Source organism: Aegilops tauschii, chromosome 2, assembly GCF_002575655.3.
Source record: "Aegilops tauschii subsp. strangulata cultivar AL8/78 chromosome 2, Aet v6.0, whole genome shotgun sequence".
In the NCBI taxonomy this organism is placed as follows: Eukaryota; Viridiplantae; Streptophyta; class Magnoliopsida; order Poales; family Poaceae; genus Aegilops; species Aegilops tauschii.
Genome location: NC_053036.3, coordinates 43,339,016 through 43,357,799, shown reverse-complemented (window position 1 = coordinate 43,357,799; position 18,784 = coordinate 43,339,016). Strand labels below are relative to the sequence as shown.

Below are 18,784 nucleotides of genomic sequence, written 5' to 3'. Positions count from 1 at the left end.
GTAGGAACTTTCAATGGCATGCAACATAGTGTTTCATCTTTTTATTCATCGGCAAATAAGTTGCAGTGTGTTAATCCAAACATGCCGATGGATAGGGGAATTGGCCATGCTACTACTAGTTATTCTGCCAATTACCCTCAAACATCATATGCTACACCTCATGCTACTAATGTTTTGGCACCATACACAACTGTTGATATCCATATTTCGGCTCCGCACCTTCACGGTCATGGCCGAATAAGTGAAACTTCTGCAGAAGCACAAATGCCTTCACCTACTACCGTGGCATATCATGTCCCCCCTACACAATTACAGAATTTTGGCAACATCTCATTACCGAAAGAATCTAAAAGCATCGGGGGGGGGGGGGGGGCAACCATATCCAGACTGGGTAATTGAGAACAAGCTTAATTACATTCTCTTGGGATTTGTGCAATTCTATTCGCTAGGAACAGATAGAAGGCGGGAAGCCTCGTGATTTTTCTGTTGTAAAAGCTAGAGTTGTGCAAATGATGCAGTCGCCCAGTGTTGTACCATCCAGTGTACCACCTAAACAATTGCAAAGTTTCGGCACCTCATTGCCGAAAGAGTCTCAAAGTATTGGGGGGCAATCTCATGAGGAGTGGATGGAAATTGAGATGAAAAGGTTCAAAGCTCGTCAAGCTGAGATGTGGGCTAAAATTAGACAAGAGCGAGAAGCCTTGCAAATTCAAAAAGATAAAAGTATTGTTCAGGTAACAAAGAAAATTCAGCTATTGAAAAAGCCGAATCAAGTAGTATATATTTTGAGTCCATCAAATCCAAAGAAGCAAGCATTATTGAGAAAGGGCATGGAAAGCATAGCAAGACAGTCATGCTTGATTTTTCTGAAGTTAATGGAACATACTTCCTGCCCTATGAGTTTCGTGCCATAGAAATTGACAAGCTTCAAGGACAAGAGCAAGTAGCCGAACAAAGTTCGGTTGACAAAGATCTTCAAATTTATGATGCACGAAATCAAGAAGGAAATTGTAAAATGGTGTTGGGAAGCCATACAGAAGCAAAGCACGATATTATTCATCACATGCAATCATCATGCTCTCCCAACATATTTGAAGAGGTATGTCTAGCCAATAATTTACCTATTTTTAGATTTGATCACAACTTTATTGTTGATGCATCTATTATAAAAATTCTCATAAGTAATTTTCAAAGACCAATGAAGAAGGGAAATTTACTTGTTAGCAATAAAATTGTTACTAAGCATATCGGTTAATATATTGTACCATTCAAATAGACCGATAGTGACTTATTACTGCAGCCAAAGCTTTTCCCATTGCTTTATTTAAATTTCATATCTAATTGGGTAGCTTTGCTTGCTTCATACTTGGCTTACGCATGGTCTCAATTGAGACATGTATGTTCTAACTACTTTGATTTCAGATATTTAAAGCCAAGTTTAAAATCTTTTGAGAAAACCGATGCTAGTATAATATCTTACCCAAAGACATCGGAGATAGAGTGCAAAACACAATGCATAGCCGAATGGGGTGATGCAAGATCCCAACCATTCGTTTGCTTAACTCCAAAGCCGTTCTCACAACAAGATTGGCTAGAAAATAAGAAGTATACCTTCAATTCAAGCATGTGTGATCAAATATTTGATTTGTTGGTGAAAAGTAATTATATTAGAATTCTTGATCGCAATGTCGAGCCATCTATCCATGGACGAATGTATTGTAAGTTGCATGACTCGTTCAAGCATAATTTTGAGGATTGCAACATGTTTCGTCAAATAGTTAAATCAGCCATTGAAAAAGGACGACTGAACTTTGTTGAAACACCAAGAGATCACCAGTCCATTCCAATTGGTCCTGATGGCAAAAAGTTTATGCATCGGCTGCTTCAAGCCGATCCGTTTAAAGACAAGTTAAAAACTGCATGTGACGGAATCAACCTTTCAAGAAGAGAAGTTGTTGAAGAGCATAATGAACGTAATCTTGAGGGCGAGAATGCTGTCGAAGCTACAATGAAGACGCCAAAGACTGGGGGGCAGCAAGCAAACCAATGATCGATGAAAGCAAGCCGAAAGAGAACAAAGGCCGAAATAAGCGCAAGTGTAAGAGATCAAAAATCACATTCGCTGAATTATTGGATAAATATCAAAAAAGAGTGAAGTGAAGAATGCTTATCGGCCAAATCATGCAAATAAACAAAGATCACCCCCTAGGCGCAAATATGAGGACCGGTATTGGCAAAGTGAGAATTTTAATGCAACATATTCATATCCTTATTTTGGGCCGCCAATGCCAATGCCGTGGATGCATCCCTATGCTCATGTAGATCCATATCCATCATGGGACAGGTATGATACAAGGGCACACTCTCCATCTTATTTTAGACCATCTCACCAATATTATGCATCTCTGAGAAGATCAACATTTGAACAATCATATGTTAAAGACCGTTTCAATCATAAGGAATCGGTCCGGAGCTCAAAGAAGAAGAAAAAGATGGTCAAACAAGTGTACCGTGTTAAAAGAGATGGTCGTAAGATTGCTACTTCAGAATTGATCTCAAATGAAAAAGAGGCAATTAAAATGTTGACATTGGCTAAAGGCAATGAAATGAAGCGATCAGTTATTGAGAGTCAAAGTCCAAATCTGAAGAAAAGGAGTTGAGAGTGCACAAGGCCAAAAAAATTGCCATTGATCAAAACAGAATCACAACCGAGATGCCCACTCAGCTTATCGTATTGCCAAAAGAAGGAATTACAAAATCTTAGTGCACAAGAGCTAAGAAAGAAGAACATGGCATGGGTTCCCAAGAAGATCAACCAAAACAAAAATGATGTGCATGCTTCTATTGCAACAAATACAGTAAAATTGAAGAAGGAAAAGAATGAAAGCAACAAATAATTAAGCCGAAGGTGCGCATCACAACATCAAAATCTTTGGTTAGCACATCATCCATTTTCTTCAACCATGCCATTGATGCCTTTGTTGGGGAACATAGTAATTTCAAAATTTTCCTACGCACACGCAAGATCATGGTGATGCATAGCAACGAGAGGGGAGAGTGTTATCCACGTACCCTCGTAGACCGACAGCGGAAGCGTTATAACAACGCGGTTGATGTAGTCGTACGTCTTCACGATCCGACCGATCAAGTACCGAACGCACGGCACCTCCGAGTTCTACACACGTTCAGCTCGATGACGTCCCTCGAACTCCGATCCAGCCGAGTGTTGAGGGAGAGTTTCGTCAGCACGACGGCGTGGTGACGATGATGATGTTCCACCGACGCAGGGCTTCGCCTAAGCTCCGCAACGGTATTATCGAGGTGTAATATGGTGGAGGGGGGCACCGCACACGGCTAAAATATCGTATATCAAGTTGTGTCTATGGGGTGCCCCCCTGCCCCCGTATATAAAGGAGCAAGGGGAAGAGAGCCGGCCAAGGGGAGGTGGCGCGCCCAAGGGGGGAGTCCTACTCCCACCGGGAGTAGGACTCCTCCTTTCCTTGTGGGAGTAGGAGAAGGGAAGGGGGAAGGAGAAAGAAGGAAGGGGGCGCCCCCCTCCCTAGTCCAATTCGGACTAGCCCATGGGGAGGGGTGCGGCCACCCTTTGAGGTCTTTCCCTCCTTTCCCGTATGGCCCATTAAGGCCCAATACGAATTCCCGTAACTCTCCGGTACTCCGAAAAATACCTGAATCACTCGGAACCTTTCCGAAGTCCGAATATAGTCGTCCAATATATCTATCTTTACGTCTCGGCCATTTCGAGACTCCTCGTCATGTCCCCGATCTCATCCGGGACTCCGAACTCCTTCGGTACATCAAAACTCAATAAAACTGTCATCGTAACGTTAAGCGTGCGGACCCTTCGGGTTCGAGAACTATGTAGACATGACCGAGACACCTCTCCGGTCAATAACCAATAGCGGGACCTGGATGCCCATATTGGCTCCCACATATTCTACGAAGATCTTTATCGGTCAGACCGCATAACAACATACGTTGTTCCCTTTGTCATCGGTATGTTACTTGCCCGAGATTCGATCATCGGTATCTCGATACCTAGTTCAATCTCGTTACTGGCAAGTCTCTTTACTCGTTCCTTAATACATCATCCCGCAACTAACTCATTAGTCACAATGCTTGCAAGGCTTATAGTGATGTGCATTGCCGAGTGGGCCCAGAGATACCTCTCCGACAATCGGAGTGACAAATCCTAATCTCGAAATACGCCAACCCAACAAGTACCTTTGGAGACACCTGTAGAGCACCTTTATAATCACCCATTTACGTTGTGACGTTTGGTAGCACACAAAGTGTTCCTCCGGTAAACGGGAGTTGCATAATCTCATAGTCAGAGGAACATGTATAAGTCATGAAGAAAGCAATAGCAACATACTAAACGATCGGGTGCTAAGCTAACGGAATGGGTCAAGTCAATCACGTCATTCTCCTAATGAGGTGATCTCGTTAATCAAATGACAACTCATGTCTATGGCTAGGAAACATAACCATCTTTGATTAACGAGCTAGTCAAGTAGAGGCATACTAGTGACACTCTGTTTGTCTATGTATTCACACATGTATTATGTTTCCGGTTAATACAATTCTAGCATGAATAATAAACATTTATCATGATATAAGGAAATATATAATACTTTATTATTGCCTCTAGGGCATATTTCCTTCAGCCTTTGCCATGGAATTCATCCCTAGCTATACATACTTTGGTGGTTGAATTCTACATGGACCTCATGGTAATGGCCGATATTTATCTATCGCCCTAAGAATATGTAAAAGTATGGCCGGTGTAGTATCCTAACATCGTCCATAGTTCAGTTGGAGACTGAAACAAGGTACGTATTCATTGATATTACCCTTGTCTTTTTAGTACTATGGAGATTATTTTCGATGGTTAAATTCATAACAATGGTCACGTTGTGAGTGTTGTTTATATATCTCCATATGGTACTATTTTGTGAAGCCTCATGCCGCTTAAAATATTTTTGCACAATAATCAAAGCCGAATATGAAATTTTATTCGGTTTGGAGCTTTTGGTTGCCATAGGTGCTATACATATTGAGGCTTTCGGTGATTCGTTATGAGTAGTGCAACAAATATTCAAGAATTATCAATGTTTTGATAAATCAATTATAATTTATCTTGAGGCACGTCTAGATGTAATATTCTCCTTAGGTTGCTTTCAAATTATTCACACATCTAGACATGACAATTCAAAAGAGTTGGCACAACAAGCATCCGACTACTATGTTAATCATGGTGTATTGCATTTCTATCAATAGCCGATGCTTAGCCTCGTCAACATAGGTAAGGCCGAACTGAAGTCCACTGCTTCGGCCACTAATGATTTTTTTATGCAGGCAAAAGTAAGGATTGAAGAAAGTTTATTGTTGATTATTTGCAAAATCCTAAGAAAAAAGTGAACAATATGGTTCGGAGGATGACCTTGAGATACATATCTATAGAACTTTATCATCCGATTGTTAATGAAGTTGAGAAGGTTTCACCCCAGTTTGCATCGAGGATTCAAACAAATAATGGCCGTTCTATATTTATCGCCCTAAGCACATGCAAAGTGGCCGATGGGGTGTTGACATCGTTCTTAGAACCAACACCGTACAAGTTATTTTTCAGCACGCTAGCTTTGCCGAAAAACAGGGGGGCATGTGTTGATGCTCGAAAATGGCATGATCGCAAAGAGTGATTTGAGGCTGTAACAAGATGATGTTAAAATTAGGATTTCATGTCACCATTGGATGGCAAGTCTCTTTACTCGTTCCTTAATACATCATCCCGCAACTAACTCATTAGTCACAATGCTTGCAAGGCTTATAGTGATGTGCATTACCGAGTGGGCCCAGAGATACCTCTCCGACAATCGGAGTGACAAATCCTAATCTCGAAATACGCCAACCCAACAAGTACCTTTGGAGACACCTATAGAGCACCTTTATAATCACCCATTTACGTTGTGACGTTTGGTAGCACACAAAGTGTTCCTCCGGTAAACGGGAGTTGCATAATCTCATAGTCAGAGGAACATGTATAAGTCATGAAGAAAGCAATAGCAACATACTAAACGATCGGGTGCTAAGCTAACGGAATGGGTCAAGTCAATCACGTCATTCTCCTAATGAGGTGATCTCGTTAATCAAATGACAACTCATGTCTATGGCTAGGAAACATAACCATCTTTGATTAATGAGCTAGTCAAGTAGAGGCATACTAGTGACACTCTGTTTGTCTATGTATTCACACATGTATTATGTTTCCGGTTAATACAATTCTAGCATGAATAATAAACATTTATCATGATATAAGGAAATATATAATACTTTATTATTGCCTCTAGGGCATATTTCCTTCAGTCTCCCACTTGGACTAGAGTCAATAGTCTTGTTCACATCGCCATGTGATTTAACATCAATAATTCACATCACCATGTGATTAACACCCATAGTTCACATCTCTATGTGACCAACACTCAAAGGGTTTACTAGAGTCAATAATCTAGTTCACATCGCTATGTGATTAACACCCAAAGAGTACTAAGGTGTGATCATGTTTTGATTGTGAGATAATTTTAGTCAACGGGTCTGTTACATTCAGATCCGTAAGGATTTTGCAAATTTCTATGTCTACAATGCTCTGCACGGAGCTACTCTAGCTAATTGCTCCCACTTTCAATATGTATCTAGACCGAGACTTAGAGTCATCTAGATTTAGTGTCAAAACTTGCATCGACGTAACCCTTTACGACGAACCTTTTGTCACTTCCATAATCGATAAACATTTCCTTATTCCACTAAGGATAATTTTGACCGCTGTCCAGTGATCTACTCCTAGATCACTATTGTACTCCCTTGCCAAAATCAGTGTAGGGTATACAATAGATCTGGTACACAGCATGGCATACTTTATAGAACCTATGGCCGAGGCATAGGGAATGACTTTCATTCTTTTTCTATCTTCTGCCGTGGTCGGGCATTGAGTCTTACTCAATTTCACACCTTGTAACACAGGCAAGAAACTCTTTCTTTGACTGTTCCATTTTGAACCACTTCAAAATCTTGTTATGGTATGTATTCATTGAAAAAAACTTATCAAGCGTCTTGATCTATCTCTATAGATCTTGATGCTCAATATGTAAGCAGCTTCACCGAGGTCTTACTTTGAAAAACTCCTTTCAAACACTCCTTTATGCTTTGCAGAATAATTCTACATTATTTCCGATCAACAATATGTCATTCACATATACTTATCAGAAATGTTGTAGTGCTCCCACTCACTTTCTTGTAAATACAGGCTTCACCGCAAGTCTGTATAAAACTATATCCTTTGATCAACTTATCAAAGCGTATATTCCAACTCCAAGATGCTTGCACCAGTCCATAGATGGATCGCTGGAGCTTGCATATTTTGTTAGCACTTTTAGGATTGACAAAACCTCCTGGTTGCACCATATACAACTCTTCTTTAATAAATCCATTAAGGAATGCAGTTTTGTTTATCCATTTGCCATATTTCATAAAATGCGGCAATTTCTAACATGATTCAGACAGACTTAAGCATAGATACGAGTGAGAAACTCTCAGCGTAGTAAACACCTTGAACTTGTCGAAAAACCTTTTTGCGACAATTCTAGCTTTGTAGACAGTAACACTACTATCACTGTCTGTCTTCCTCTTGAAGATCCATTTAATCTCAATGGCTCGCCGATCATTGGGCAAGTCAATCAAAGTCCATACTTTGTTCTCATACATGGATCTCATCTCGGATTTCATGGCCTCAAGCCATTTTGCGAAATCTGGGCTCACCATTGCTTCTTCATAGTTCGTAGGTTCGTCATGGTCTAGTAACATAACCTCCAGAATAGGATTGCCGTACCACTCTGGTGCGGATCTTACTCTGGTTGACCTACGAGGTTCAGTAATAACTTGATCTGAAGTTTCATGATCATCATCATTAACTTCCTCACTAATTGGTATAGGCGTCATAGAAACTGGTTTCTGTGATGAACTACTTTCCAATAAGGGAGCAGGTACAATTACCTCATCAAGTTCTACTTTCCTCCCACTCACTTCTTTCGAGAGAAACTACTTCTCTAGAAAGGGTCCATTCTTAGCAATGAATGTCTTGCCTTCGGATCTGTGATAGAAGGTGTACCCAACTGTCTCCTTTGGGTATCCTATGAAGACATATTTCTCCGATTTGGGTTTGAGCTTATCAGGATGAAACTTTTTCACATAAGCATCACAACCCCAAACTTTAAGAAACGACAAATTTGGTTTCTTGCCAAACCACAGTTCATAAGATGTCGTCTCAACGGATTTAGATGGTACCCTATTTAACGTGAATGCAGCTGTCTCTAATGCATAACCCCAAAACGATAGTGGTAGATTGGTAAGAGAGATCATATATCGCACCATATCTAATAAAGTACGGTTACGATGTTCGGACACACCATTACACTGTGGTGTTCCAGGTGGCGTGAGTAGTGAAACTATTTCACATTGTTTTAACTGAAGGCCAAACTCGTAACTCAAATACTCTTCTCCACGATCAGATCGCAGAAACTTTATTTTCTTGTTACGATGATTTTCCACTTCACTCTGAAATTATATGAACTTTTCAAATGTTTCAGACTTCTGTTTCATTAAGTAGATATACCCATATCTGCTCAAATCATCTGTGAAGGTCAGAAAATAATGATACCTGCTACGAGCCTCAATATTCATCGGACCACATACATCTGTATGTATGATTTCCAACAAATCTGTTGCTCTCTCCATAGTTCCGGAGAACGGCGTTTTAGTCATCTTGCCCATGAGGCACGGTTCGCAAGCATCAAGTGATTCATAATCAAGTGATTCCAAAGCCCATCAGCATGGAGTTTCTTCATGCGCTTTACACCAATATGACCTAAACGGCAGTGCCACAAATAAGTTGCACTATCATTATTAACTTTGCATCTTTTGGCTTCAATATTATGAATATGTGTATCACTACGATCGAGATCCAACGAACCATTTTCATTGGGTGTGTAACCATATCAGGTTTTTATTCATGTAAACAGAACAACAATTGTTCTCTAACTTAAATGAATAACCGTATTGCAATAAACATGATCAAATCATATTCATGCTCAACGCAAACACCAAATAACACTTATTTAGTTTCAACACTAATCCCGAAAGTATAGGGAGTGTGCGATGATGATCATATCAATCTTGGGACTACTTCCAACACACATCGTCACCTCGCGTTCTACTAGTCTCTGTTTATTCTGCAACTCCCCATTTTCGAGTTACTACTCTTTAGCAACTGAACCAGTATCAAATACTGAGGGGTTGCTATAAACACTAGTAAGTATACATCAATAACATGTATATCCAATATACCTTTGTTCACTTTGCCATCCTTCTTATCCACCAAATACTTGGGGCAGTTCCGCCTCCAGTGACCAGTCCCTTTGCAGTAGAAGCACTTAGTCTCAGGCTTAGGTACAGACTTGGGCTTCTTCACTTGAGTAGCAACTTGCTTGCCGTTCTTTTTGAAGTTCCCCTTCTTCCCTTTGCCCTTTTCTTGGAACTAGTGGTCTCGTCAACCATCAACACTTGATGTTTTTCTTGATTTCTACCTTCGTCGATTTCAGCATCACGAAGAGCTCGGGAATTACTTTTGTCATCCCTTGCATACTATAGTTCATCACGAAGTTCTACTAACTTGGTGATGGTGACTAGAGAATTCTGTCAATCACTATTTTATCTGGAAGATAAACTCCCACTTGATTCAAGCGATTGTAGTACCCAGACAATCTGAGCACATGCTCACTAGTTGAGCGATTCTCCTCCATCTTTTAGCTATAGAACTTGTTGGAGACTTCATATCTCTCAACTCGGGTATTTGCTTGAAATATTAACTTCAACTCCTGGAACATCTCATATGGTCCATGACGTTCAAAACGTCTTTGAAGTCCCGATTCTAAGCCGTTAAGCATGGTGCACTAAACTATCAAGTAGTCATCATATTGAGCTAGCCAAACGTTCATAACGTCTGCATCTGCTCCTGCAATAGGTCTGTCACCTAGCGGTGCATCAAGGACATAATTCTTCTGTGCAGCAATGAGGATAATCCTTAGATCACGGATCCAATCCGCATCTTTGCTACTAACATCTTTCAACATAATTTTTCTCTAGGAACATATCAAAAATAAACACAGGGAAGCAACAACGCGAGACATAGATCTACAACATAATTTTCAAAATACTATCAGGACTAAGTTCATGATAAATTCAAGTTCAATTAATCATATTACTTAAGAACTCCCACTTAGATAGATATCCCTCTAATCATCTAAGTGATTACGTGATCCAAATCAACTAAACCATGTCCGATTAACACGTGAGATGGAGTAGTTTCAATGGTGAACATCACTATGTTGATCATATCTACTATATGATTCACGCTCGACCTTTCGGTCTCTGTGTTCCGAGGTCATATCTGTATATGCTAGGCTCGTCAAGTTTAACCTGAGTATTCCGCGTGTACAACTGTTTTGCACCCGTTGTATTTGAACGTAGAGCCTATCACACCCGATTAACACGTGGTGTCTTAGCACGAAGAACTTTCGCAACGATGCATACTCAGGGAGAACACTTTATCTTGAAATTTTAGTGAGAGATCATCTTATAATGCTACCGTCAATCAAAGCAAGATAAGATGCATAAAGGATTAACATCACATGCAATCAATATAAGTGATATGATATGGCCATCATCATCTTGTGCTTGTGATATCCATCTCCGAAGCACCGTGCTTGTGATCTCCATCTCCGAAGCACCGTCATGATCACCATCTTCACCGGCGCGACACCTTGATCTCCATCATAGTATCGTTGTCGTCTCGCCAACTTATTGCTTTTACGACTATCGCTACCACTTAGTGATAAAGTAAAACTATTACATGGCGATTGCATTTCATACAATAAAGCGACAACCATATGGCTCCTGCCAGTTGCCGATAACTCGGTTACAAAACATGATCATCTCATACAACAAATTATATCACATCATGTCTTGACCATATCACATCACAACATGCCCTGCAAAAACAAGTTAGACGTCCTCTATTTTGTTGTTGCAAGTTTTACGTGGCTGCTACGGGCTTAGCAAGAACTGTTCTTACCTACGCATCAAAACGACAACGATAGTTTGTCAAGTTGGTGCTGTTTTAACCTTCGCAAGGACCGGGCGTAGCCACACTCGGTTCAACTAAAGTGAGAGAGACAGACACCCGCCAGTCACCTTTAAGCAACGAGTGCTCGCAACGGTGAAACCAGTCTCGCGTAAGCGTACGCGTAATGTCGGTCCGGGCCGCTTCATCTCACAATACCGCTGAACCAAAGTATGACATGCTGGTAAGCAGTATGACTTATATCGCCCACAACTCACTTGTGTTCTACTCGTGCATAGCATCAACGCATAAAACAAGGCTCGGATGCCACTGTTGGGGAACGTAGTAATTTCAAAATTTTCCTACGCACACGCAAGATCATGGTGATGCATAGCAACGAGAGGGGAGAGTGTTGTCCACGTACCCTCGTAGACCGACAGCGGAAGTGTTATAACAACGCGGTTGATGTAGTCGTACGTCTTCACGATCCGACCGATCAAGTACCGAACGCACGGCACCTCCGAGTTCTACACACGTTCAGCTCGATGACGTCCCTCGAACTCCGATCCAGCCGAGTGTTGAGGGAGAGTTTCGTCAGCACGACGGCGTGGTGACGATGATGATGTTCCACCGACGCAGGGCTTCGCCTAAGCTCCGCAACGGTATTATCGAGGTGTAATATGGTGGAGGGGGGCACCGCACACGGCTAAAATATCGTATATCAAGTTGTGTCTATGGGGTGCCCCCCTGCCCCCGTATATAAAGGAGCAAGGGGAAGAGGGCCGGCCAAGGGGAGGTGGCGCGCCCAAGGGGGGAGTCCTACTCCCACCGGGAGTAGGACTCCTCCTTTCCTTGTGGGAGTAGGAGAAGGGAAGGGGGAAGGAGAAAGAAGGAAGGGGGCGCCCCCCTCCCTAGTCCAATTCGGACTAGCCCATGGGGAGGGGTGCGGCCACCCTTTGAGGTCTTTCCCTCCTTTCCCGTATGGCCCATTAAGGCCCAATACGAATTCCCGTAACTCTCCGGTACTCCGAAAAATACCCGAATCACTCGGAACCTTTCCGAAGTCCGAATATAGTCGTCCAATATATCTATCTTTACGTCTCGGCCATTTCGAGACTCCTCGTCATGTCCCCGATCTCATCCGGGACTCCGAACTCCTTCGGTACATCAAAACTCAATAAAACTGTCATCGTAACGTTAAGCGTGCGGACCCTTCGGGTTCGAGAACTATGTAGACATGACCGAGACACCTCTCCGGTCAATAACCAATAGCGGGACCTGGATGCCCATATTGGCTCCCACATATTCTACGAAGATCTTTATCGGTCAGACCGCATAACAACATACGTTGTTCCCTTTGTCATCGGTATGTTACTTGCCCGAGATTCGATCATCGGTATCTCGATACCTAGTTCAATCTCGTTACTGGCAAGTCTCTTTACTCGTTCCTTAATACATCATCCCGCAACTAACTCATTAGTCACAATGCTTGCAAGGCTTATAGTGATGTGCATTGCCGAGTGGGCCCAGAGATACCTCTCCGACAATCGGAGTGACAAATCCTAATCTCGAAATACGCCAACCCAACAAGTACCTTTGGAGACACCTGTAGAGCACCTTTATAATCACCCATTTACGTTGTGACGTTTGGTAGCACACAAAGTGTTCCTCCGGTAAACGGGAGTTGCATAATCTCATAGTCAGAGGAACATGTATAAGTCATGAAGAAAGCAATAGCAACATACTAAACGATCGGGTGCTAAGCTAACGGAATGGGTCAAGTCAATCACGTCATTCTCCTAATGAGGTGATCTCGTTAATCAAATGACAACTCATGTCTATGGCTAGGAAACATAACCATCTTTGATTAACGAGCTAGTCAAGTAGAGGCATACTAGTGACACTCTGTTTGTCTATGTATTCACACATGTATTATGTTTCCGGTTAATACAATTCTAGCATGAATAATAAACATTTATCATGATATAAGGAAATATATAATACTTTATTATTGCCTCTAGGGCATATTTCCTTCAGCCTTTGCCATGGAATTCATCCCTAGCTATACATACTTTGGTGGTTGAATTCTACATGGACCTCATGGTAATGGCCGATATTTATCTATCGCCCTAAGAATATGTAAAAGTATGGCCGGTGTAGTATCCTAACATCGTCCATAGTTCAGTTGGAGACTGAAACAAGGTACGTATTCATTGATATTACCCTTGTCTTTTTAGTACTATGGAGATTATTTTCGATGGTTAAATTCATAACAATGGTCACGTTGTGAGTGTTGTTTATATATCTCCATATGGTACTATTTTGTGAAGCCTCATGCCGCTTAAAATATTTTTGCACAATAATCAAAGCCGAATATGAAATTTTATTCGGTTTGGAGCTTTTGGTTGCCATAGGTGCTATACATATTGAGGCTTTCGGTGATTCGTTATGAGTAGTGCAACAAATATTCAAGAATTATCAATGTTTTGACAAATCAATTATAATTTATCTTGAGGCACGTCTAGATGTAATATCCTCCTTAGGTTGCTTTTAAATTATTCACACATCTAGACATGACAATTCAAAAGAGTTGGCACAACAAGCATCCGACTACTATGTTAATCATGGTGTATTGCATTTATATCAATAGCCGATGCTTAGCCTCGTCAACATAGGTAAGGCCGAACTGAAGTCCACTGCTTCGGCCACTAATGATTTTTTTATGCAGGCAAAAGTAAGGATTGGAGAAAGTTTATTGTTGATTATTTGCAAAATCCTAAGAAAAAGGTGAACAATATGGTTCGGAGGATGACCTTGAGATACATATCTATAGAACTTTATCATCCGATTGTTAATGAAGTTGAGAAGGTTTCACCCAAGTTTGCATCGAGGATTCAAACAAATAATGGCCGATCTATATTTATCGCCCTAAGCACATGCAAAGTGGCCGATTGGGTGTTCACATCGTTCTTAGAACCAACACCGTACAAGTTATTTTTCAGCACGCTAGCTTTGCCGAAAAACAGGGGGGCATGTGTTGATGCTCGAAAATGGCATGATCGCAAAGAGTGATTTGAGGCTGTAACAAGATGATGTTAAAATTAGGATTTCATGTCACCATTGGATGGCTCTCTTCAACCCGATCCAAATAGATATAGAGATGGTCTAAAAAGGAGCTTGGATGCAAAAATTATGACAATCTTAGAGATGCTCGTATTAACATAAGACTAAATAATGGCATGAAACCTAAATAAAATGACCTCTGATTGAAAAAGTTACAACTGCAAAGTTCTTCGTCTTGTTGAAACGGATGATTTTGATATAAAAATCGTCTTGATCCGAGATCGTATGCAAAAGTTACAAGTAAAACAGTGTGCTGCATTAGTATTTGACCGGATCATCCGGCCTCCGGATGAATGACTCGAACGTCCGGGTAATCATCCGGGTAAATTAATAGAACCATAAATTTTGGGCCCCTTGTAGCCGGATCATCCGGATGGCACCCAGATCATCCGGGGGAAGCCCAGACGATCCGAACACGAGTCCGGACGCCCGAACAACTTTTTCTGCTACAGACTTTAGAAAACGGCCCGAAACACCCTCAGGATGGCCTAATTTTTAGAAATGTCCAACATGAAAGTTGTGCGTCTCGTCGAGGCGGTTGATTTTGATATAAAAGTCGTCCAAATCCGAGGTCATATGTGGATTGTAGAGGCAAAACAGTGAGGTGCTATCAGAAAACTGGGCTAGGCCGGATCATCCGGGCCGAAGGTCGTGAATAGTCCGTGTTTTCTTAGGTTTTGATGATTTGGACAGCTAGGCAAGTCCTTTTCTTGTACGGGAAGTCCATCCGCCTCTTATATAGGCAAGAGGTGACGGCCGATTGAACAACAACACACAATCGATCAATTCATCTACCACCTTTTATTTTTACTTTTATCTCTCTTTCTTGTTCTTCTTCTTCCTCGTTCTTCGTTCGTTTTTCTTCATTGCAGGGCGGCGAACCTCGAGGCCCTAGGGGCGATCAGGTCGACCTAGGGCAGCCCATAGCCGCCGCGCGCCCTGACGGTGTACCTCCTGGGCGTGTGAGGTTTCGGGTCCTCAAAAGCGCCCGTCAGATTGCTTGCGTACCGCGCTTCCGGACGGGTCTCCTTCGACGTGAGCTGCGGTGCATCACCCACGGCGTCGAGGGTACACGGTGACGTGTTCGTGTGCATATTGTTACCAAGATGGCGAATTCAGGCATATTGTTGTTCTACTTTGGAAGGTCTTTGAGAATAATTAATAAAATGGCCGCATGCATCTTCCAGATGCAGAGGCCGGGGGTCATCCTCCTTTTCCAAAAAAAAGCAGGCTTCAGAGAAAAAATTCCATAGCGGTAACAATGCCAAAATAGTCCATTAGTTCCACCACGGAATGTATTCCATATTGTAATCATTTGGCATTTTGGATACTAAAAACAACACCCTATAAACTTGGTCCAATATAAATATGTCTGACTATTCAAAAGAGTAGCGCAGCTTATATTTTGGAAAGAACGATTTAGATAATACCCCCTTGGTTCCATATTATTGTTCCTCAAACGGATACATGAAGCACTGAAATATATCTAGATATTTTTGGTCAAAAAAATATACATCTAGATACATTCATTTCAGTGATAACTAATATGGGACGGTGGGAGTTGTACTCTAAGTTTGGTCGTGTTACCTTTTGCGGAAATTGTTCATCTCATATGATTAATGGCTCATGTTAGTTCGGAGGTCTCTTTTTTCAAAAAAATAGTCGACAATAAAATGTGCACAATTATTTTCTTTGTGGGGATATGCACAAGTAATTTAGCCGGCAGCAGTGAATAGCTTCATCACCACATGAAATCTTCACTTTTGTGTTGTTTGTTTTCACTGGTTTCTTTCCTTTTTTCCTTCATTCTTCCCAATAAATTTTTGTTGAGTGGTCTTCGATTATTTCAGTTCCTTTTTCATGATTTTCAGCTTTCTTTAGATTTCTAATTTTCTTTTTCCTTCCTTTATTTAATTTATTTCCTTCTGGTTTTCTTAACGTTTCTTTTTTACTATTTGATTTTTCATTATTTCTTTTCCTGTTCAATTTTAAAATTCGTGAACAATTTTAGGATACATAAAAATTCTTGAATAATTTTTAAATACAAGAACATTAAAAAAATATGCGGATTTATTTTAAATAGTAAACTTTATAACTTCAAGAACATTTTTAAAATACACGAAAATAAAAAATATGAAAACAATTATAATACCTATTATATTTTTATGTTTTGTTTTTGAAAAAGTTTGTGGACATTTCACTTAAAATTCATTTATACTTTTATAACATGCGTGGACATTCTTTTAAATCTTGTAACTGGCCGTTCTTAAAGTATGTGACTAAATTGTGCAGCCTCTACTTTTTTTTAGAAAACTGGGAAAAGAGACATATAATTGCTCCAGTGCCGGAGCGTTGTAGTGGCTAGTCCCTCGCTACTATGCGAATGCCCTCCACTGTCGGAGGAGCTCGGGAGCTCCTTTGTGACCTGTGCATCGAAATGTCTCCCAGAAGCACAGAGCATCCCGGTCCAACTAACAAACAAATCGAGCGTAAAACAAATGTAGCAAGCGAAGATACAGTAGAGAACTCATATCTGTAGTGGCATGATTACTGTAGCATTGGTATTTAAATTTCCAATATGTCCAAAAACATACGAAACTTTATAATATTAGAATAAAAGTGGATATTAAAAAGAAAACTTTTTTTCAATTTTTTGAACATTTATAGGAAAAAATAAAATTTTAAAATCCTACTCCGCTATTCACTTTATAAGGCGTTAAAGACCTTTCAGACAGCGTGCAAAGCATCCCATTTTCAGTTGTCTGAAACGACTTATAAAAGTGAATGGAGGGAGTATATTTTCCGATTTTGTGACCAAAATTTTAAAATGTGCATATTTATGAAATTATGTTTTTTTAGAAAATTCCAACATTTTTCTGAAATTTTTAAACAATTTACCAAAATGAGAGCATTTTTTAATTTTAAAAACAATTGTTCACAACATGAACTGTTCTGAAATTCTGAACATAATTTACCATTCCCAATGAAATTTTGAAAAAGATAATTTTTAAAAAGTTGATAACACAAACATTTTTAGAATTTGCCAGCTATTCTAGGAAATGAATACATTTTTTGAAATTCTGAAGAATTTTTGGAGTTTTCCGATCATTAAGAAAAAATATTTGAAAAAGCATAAAACAAAAATAACTGATATGAACAAGAAAACAAAAAAAAACCTAGTAAAAGAGCAGCAGAAAAAAAGAAAAGCGATAAAATGGACCTGAATCCGTAAGGACGCTTAGAATGTTCCCAAAATCAAGTGCTGGAGTATTTTGCTTGGCCGGCCCATTTATGGTGCTCCCTCGCCCCGCCCTATGCATTTCAATGACATTTTACCAAAAAGCGCATCATATATACCACGGAGGAGGAGAGCTCCTCTTCAGCGCCTTCAACGTGGAAGGGACTAGTTGGCGCTCGAAGGTGAGAGGTAATGGGCCAGCGCAGCATCGCTCGCAACTAGCGTCGCTTAAAAACCCATGTATTTACAAAAATGTTCATAAAATCAGAAAACATTCATCAATTTTGCAAAATGTTCACAGATTTGATAAGAAATCAATGGGTTTTGGACAAATGTTCACGGATTTGAAAAGAGTTCATCGATTTTGATCAAAAAGTTCTCCAATTTTAAAAATAATAGTCAGCTTAAAAAAGCACAGATTTGAAAAAGGTTCGTCGATTTTGATAAAATAAGTTCAGAAATATGAAAATAGTTCTGATTGTGAAAAAGTTCACATGTTTAAAAAAATATGAATTAAAAAATTTCATCAATTTAAAGAAACACGAATTTGGAAAAAGACCATCGGATTTTGAGCAAAAAATTATGGATTTAAAAACGATCATCAATTTGATAAAACAAAATCACGCTTTGTGACAAAAAGAAAGAGAAAAGGAACAAGAAAAATAAAATAAAATGAAGAAGAAAAAGGATGTTATCTATCACATCTGGTGAGTTGTGTAGTTGGTGACCATAGCTAACACTAAACGAGGATGTCCCGGGTTCAAATCACAACCGCGTGCAGTTTTTTGCAGTTTAAACAGAAAGAAATGGGTAAATGGACCGGCCCAGTGCGGAGGGGGGCGGGGGCGTGCGTTTGTTTGCAAAAACCAAAGTAGCGGGCGATGAATAGGGTTTGCGTGGAGGAGCTCCTTTGACATTTGATGCGCGAATTCGTGTTGTGGCACACATGCATCCGTGAAATGGGCCACCCTAGTATTCACCTCCGGTCCTTGCTCCCTCACTCACCTGTCTCTGGTTACCTTTTCTTGCTTGTCTTTTGGTGATGTTGGTGAACTCAATAATTGTTGACAAGTTTTAAAAAAATCAAGAAAAACATATATTGGTCAACTCAAGAAAATGATTTTAATTTATTTTAACGAATTTAATTTTGTGTAAAATTTACAAAAATTGTCATACACTATAGTAAAGTTAATGGGTTGGAAAGAAATCACGAATTTTAATAAATAATTGAA

At 40.2% G+C, this 18,784-nt stretch overlaps 1 protein-coding gene across 1 annotated transcript in view; it reads left to right on the top strand.

Annotated features, from left to right (window-relative positions):
- The first annotated feature begins 15,902 nt into the window (after positions 1–15,902).
- LOC120973419 (isoflavone reductase homolog) overlaps positions 15,903–18,784 on the top strand; it is a 68,813-nt gene continuing 65,931 nt past the window's right edge. Inside the window, exon 1 of the mRNA XM_040399007.1 lies at positions 15,903–16,773. Coding sequence (XP_040254941.1) covers positions 16,692–16,773 — 82 coding nt within the window. The 5' untranslated portion in view covers positions 15,903–16,691. The remainder of the gene's footprint in view (positions 16,774–18,784) is intronic.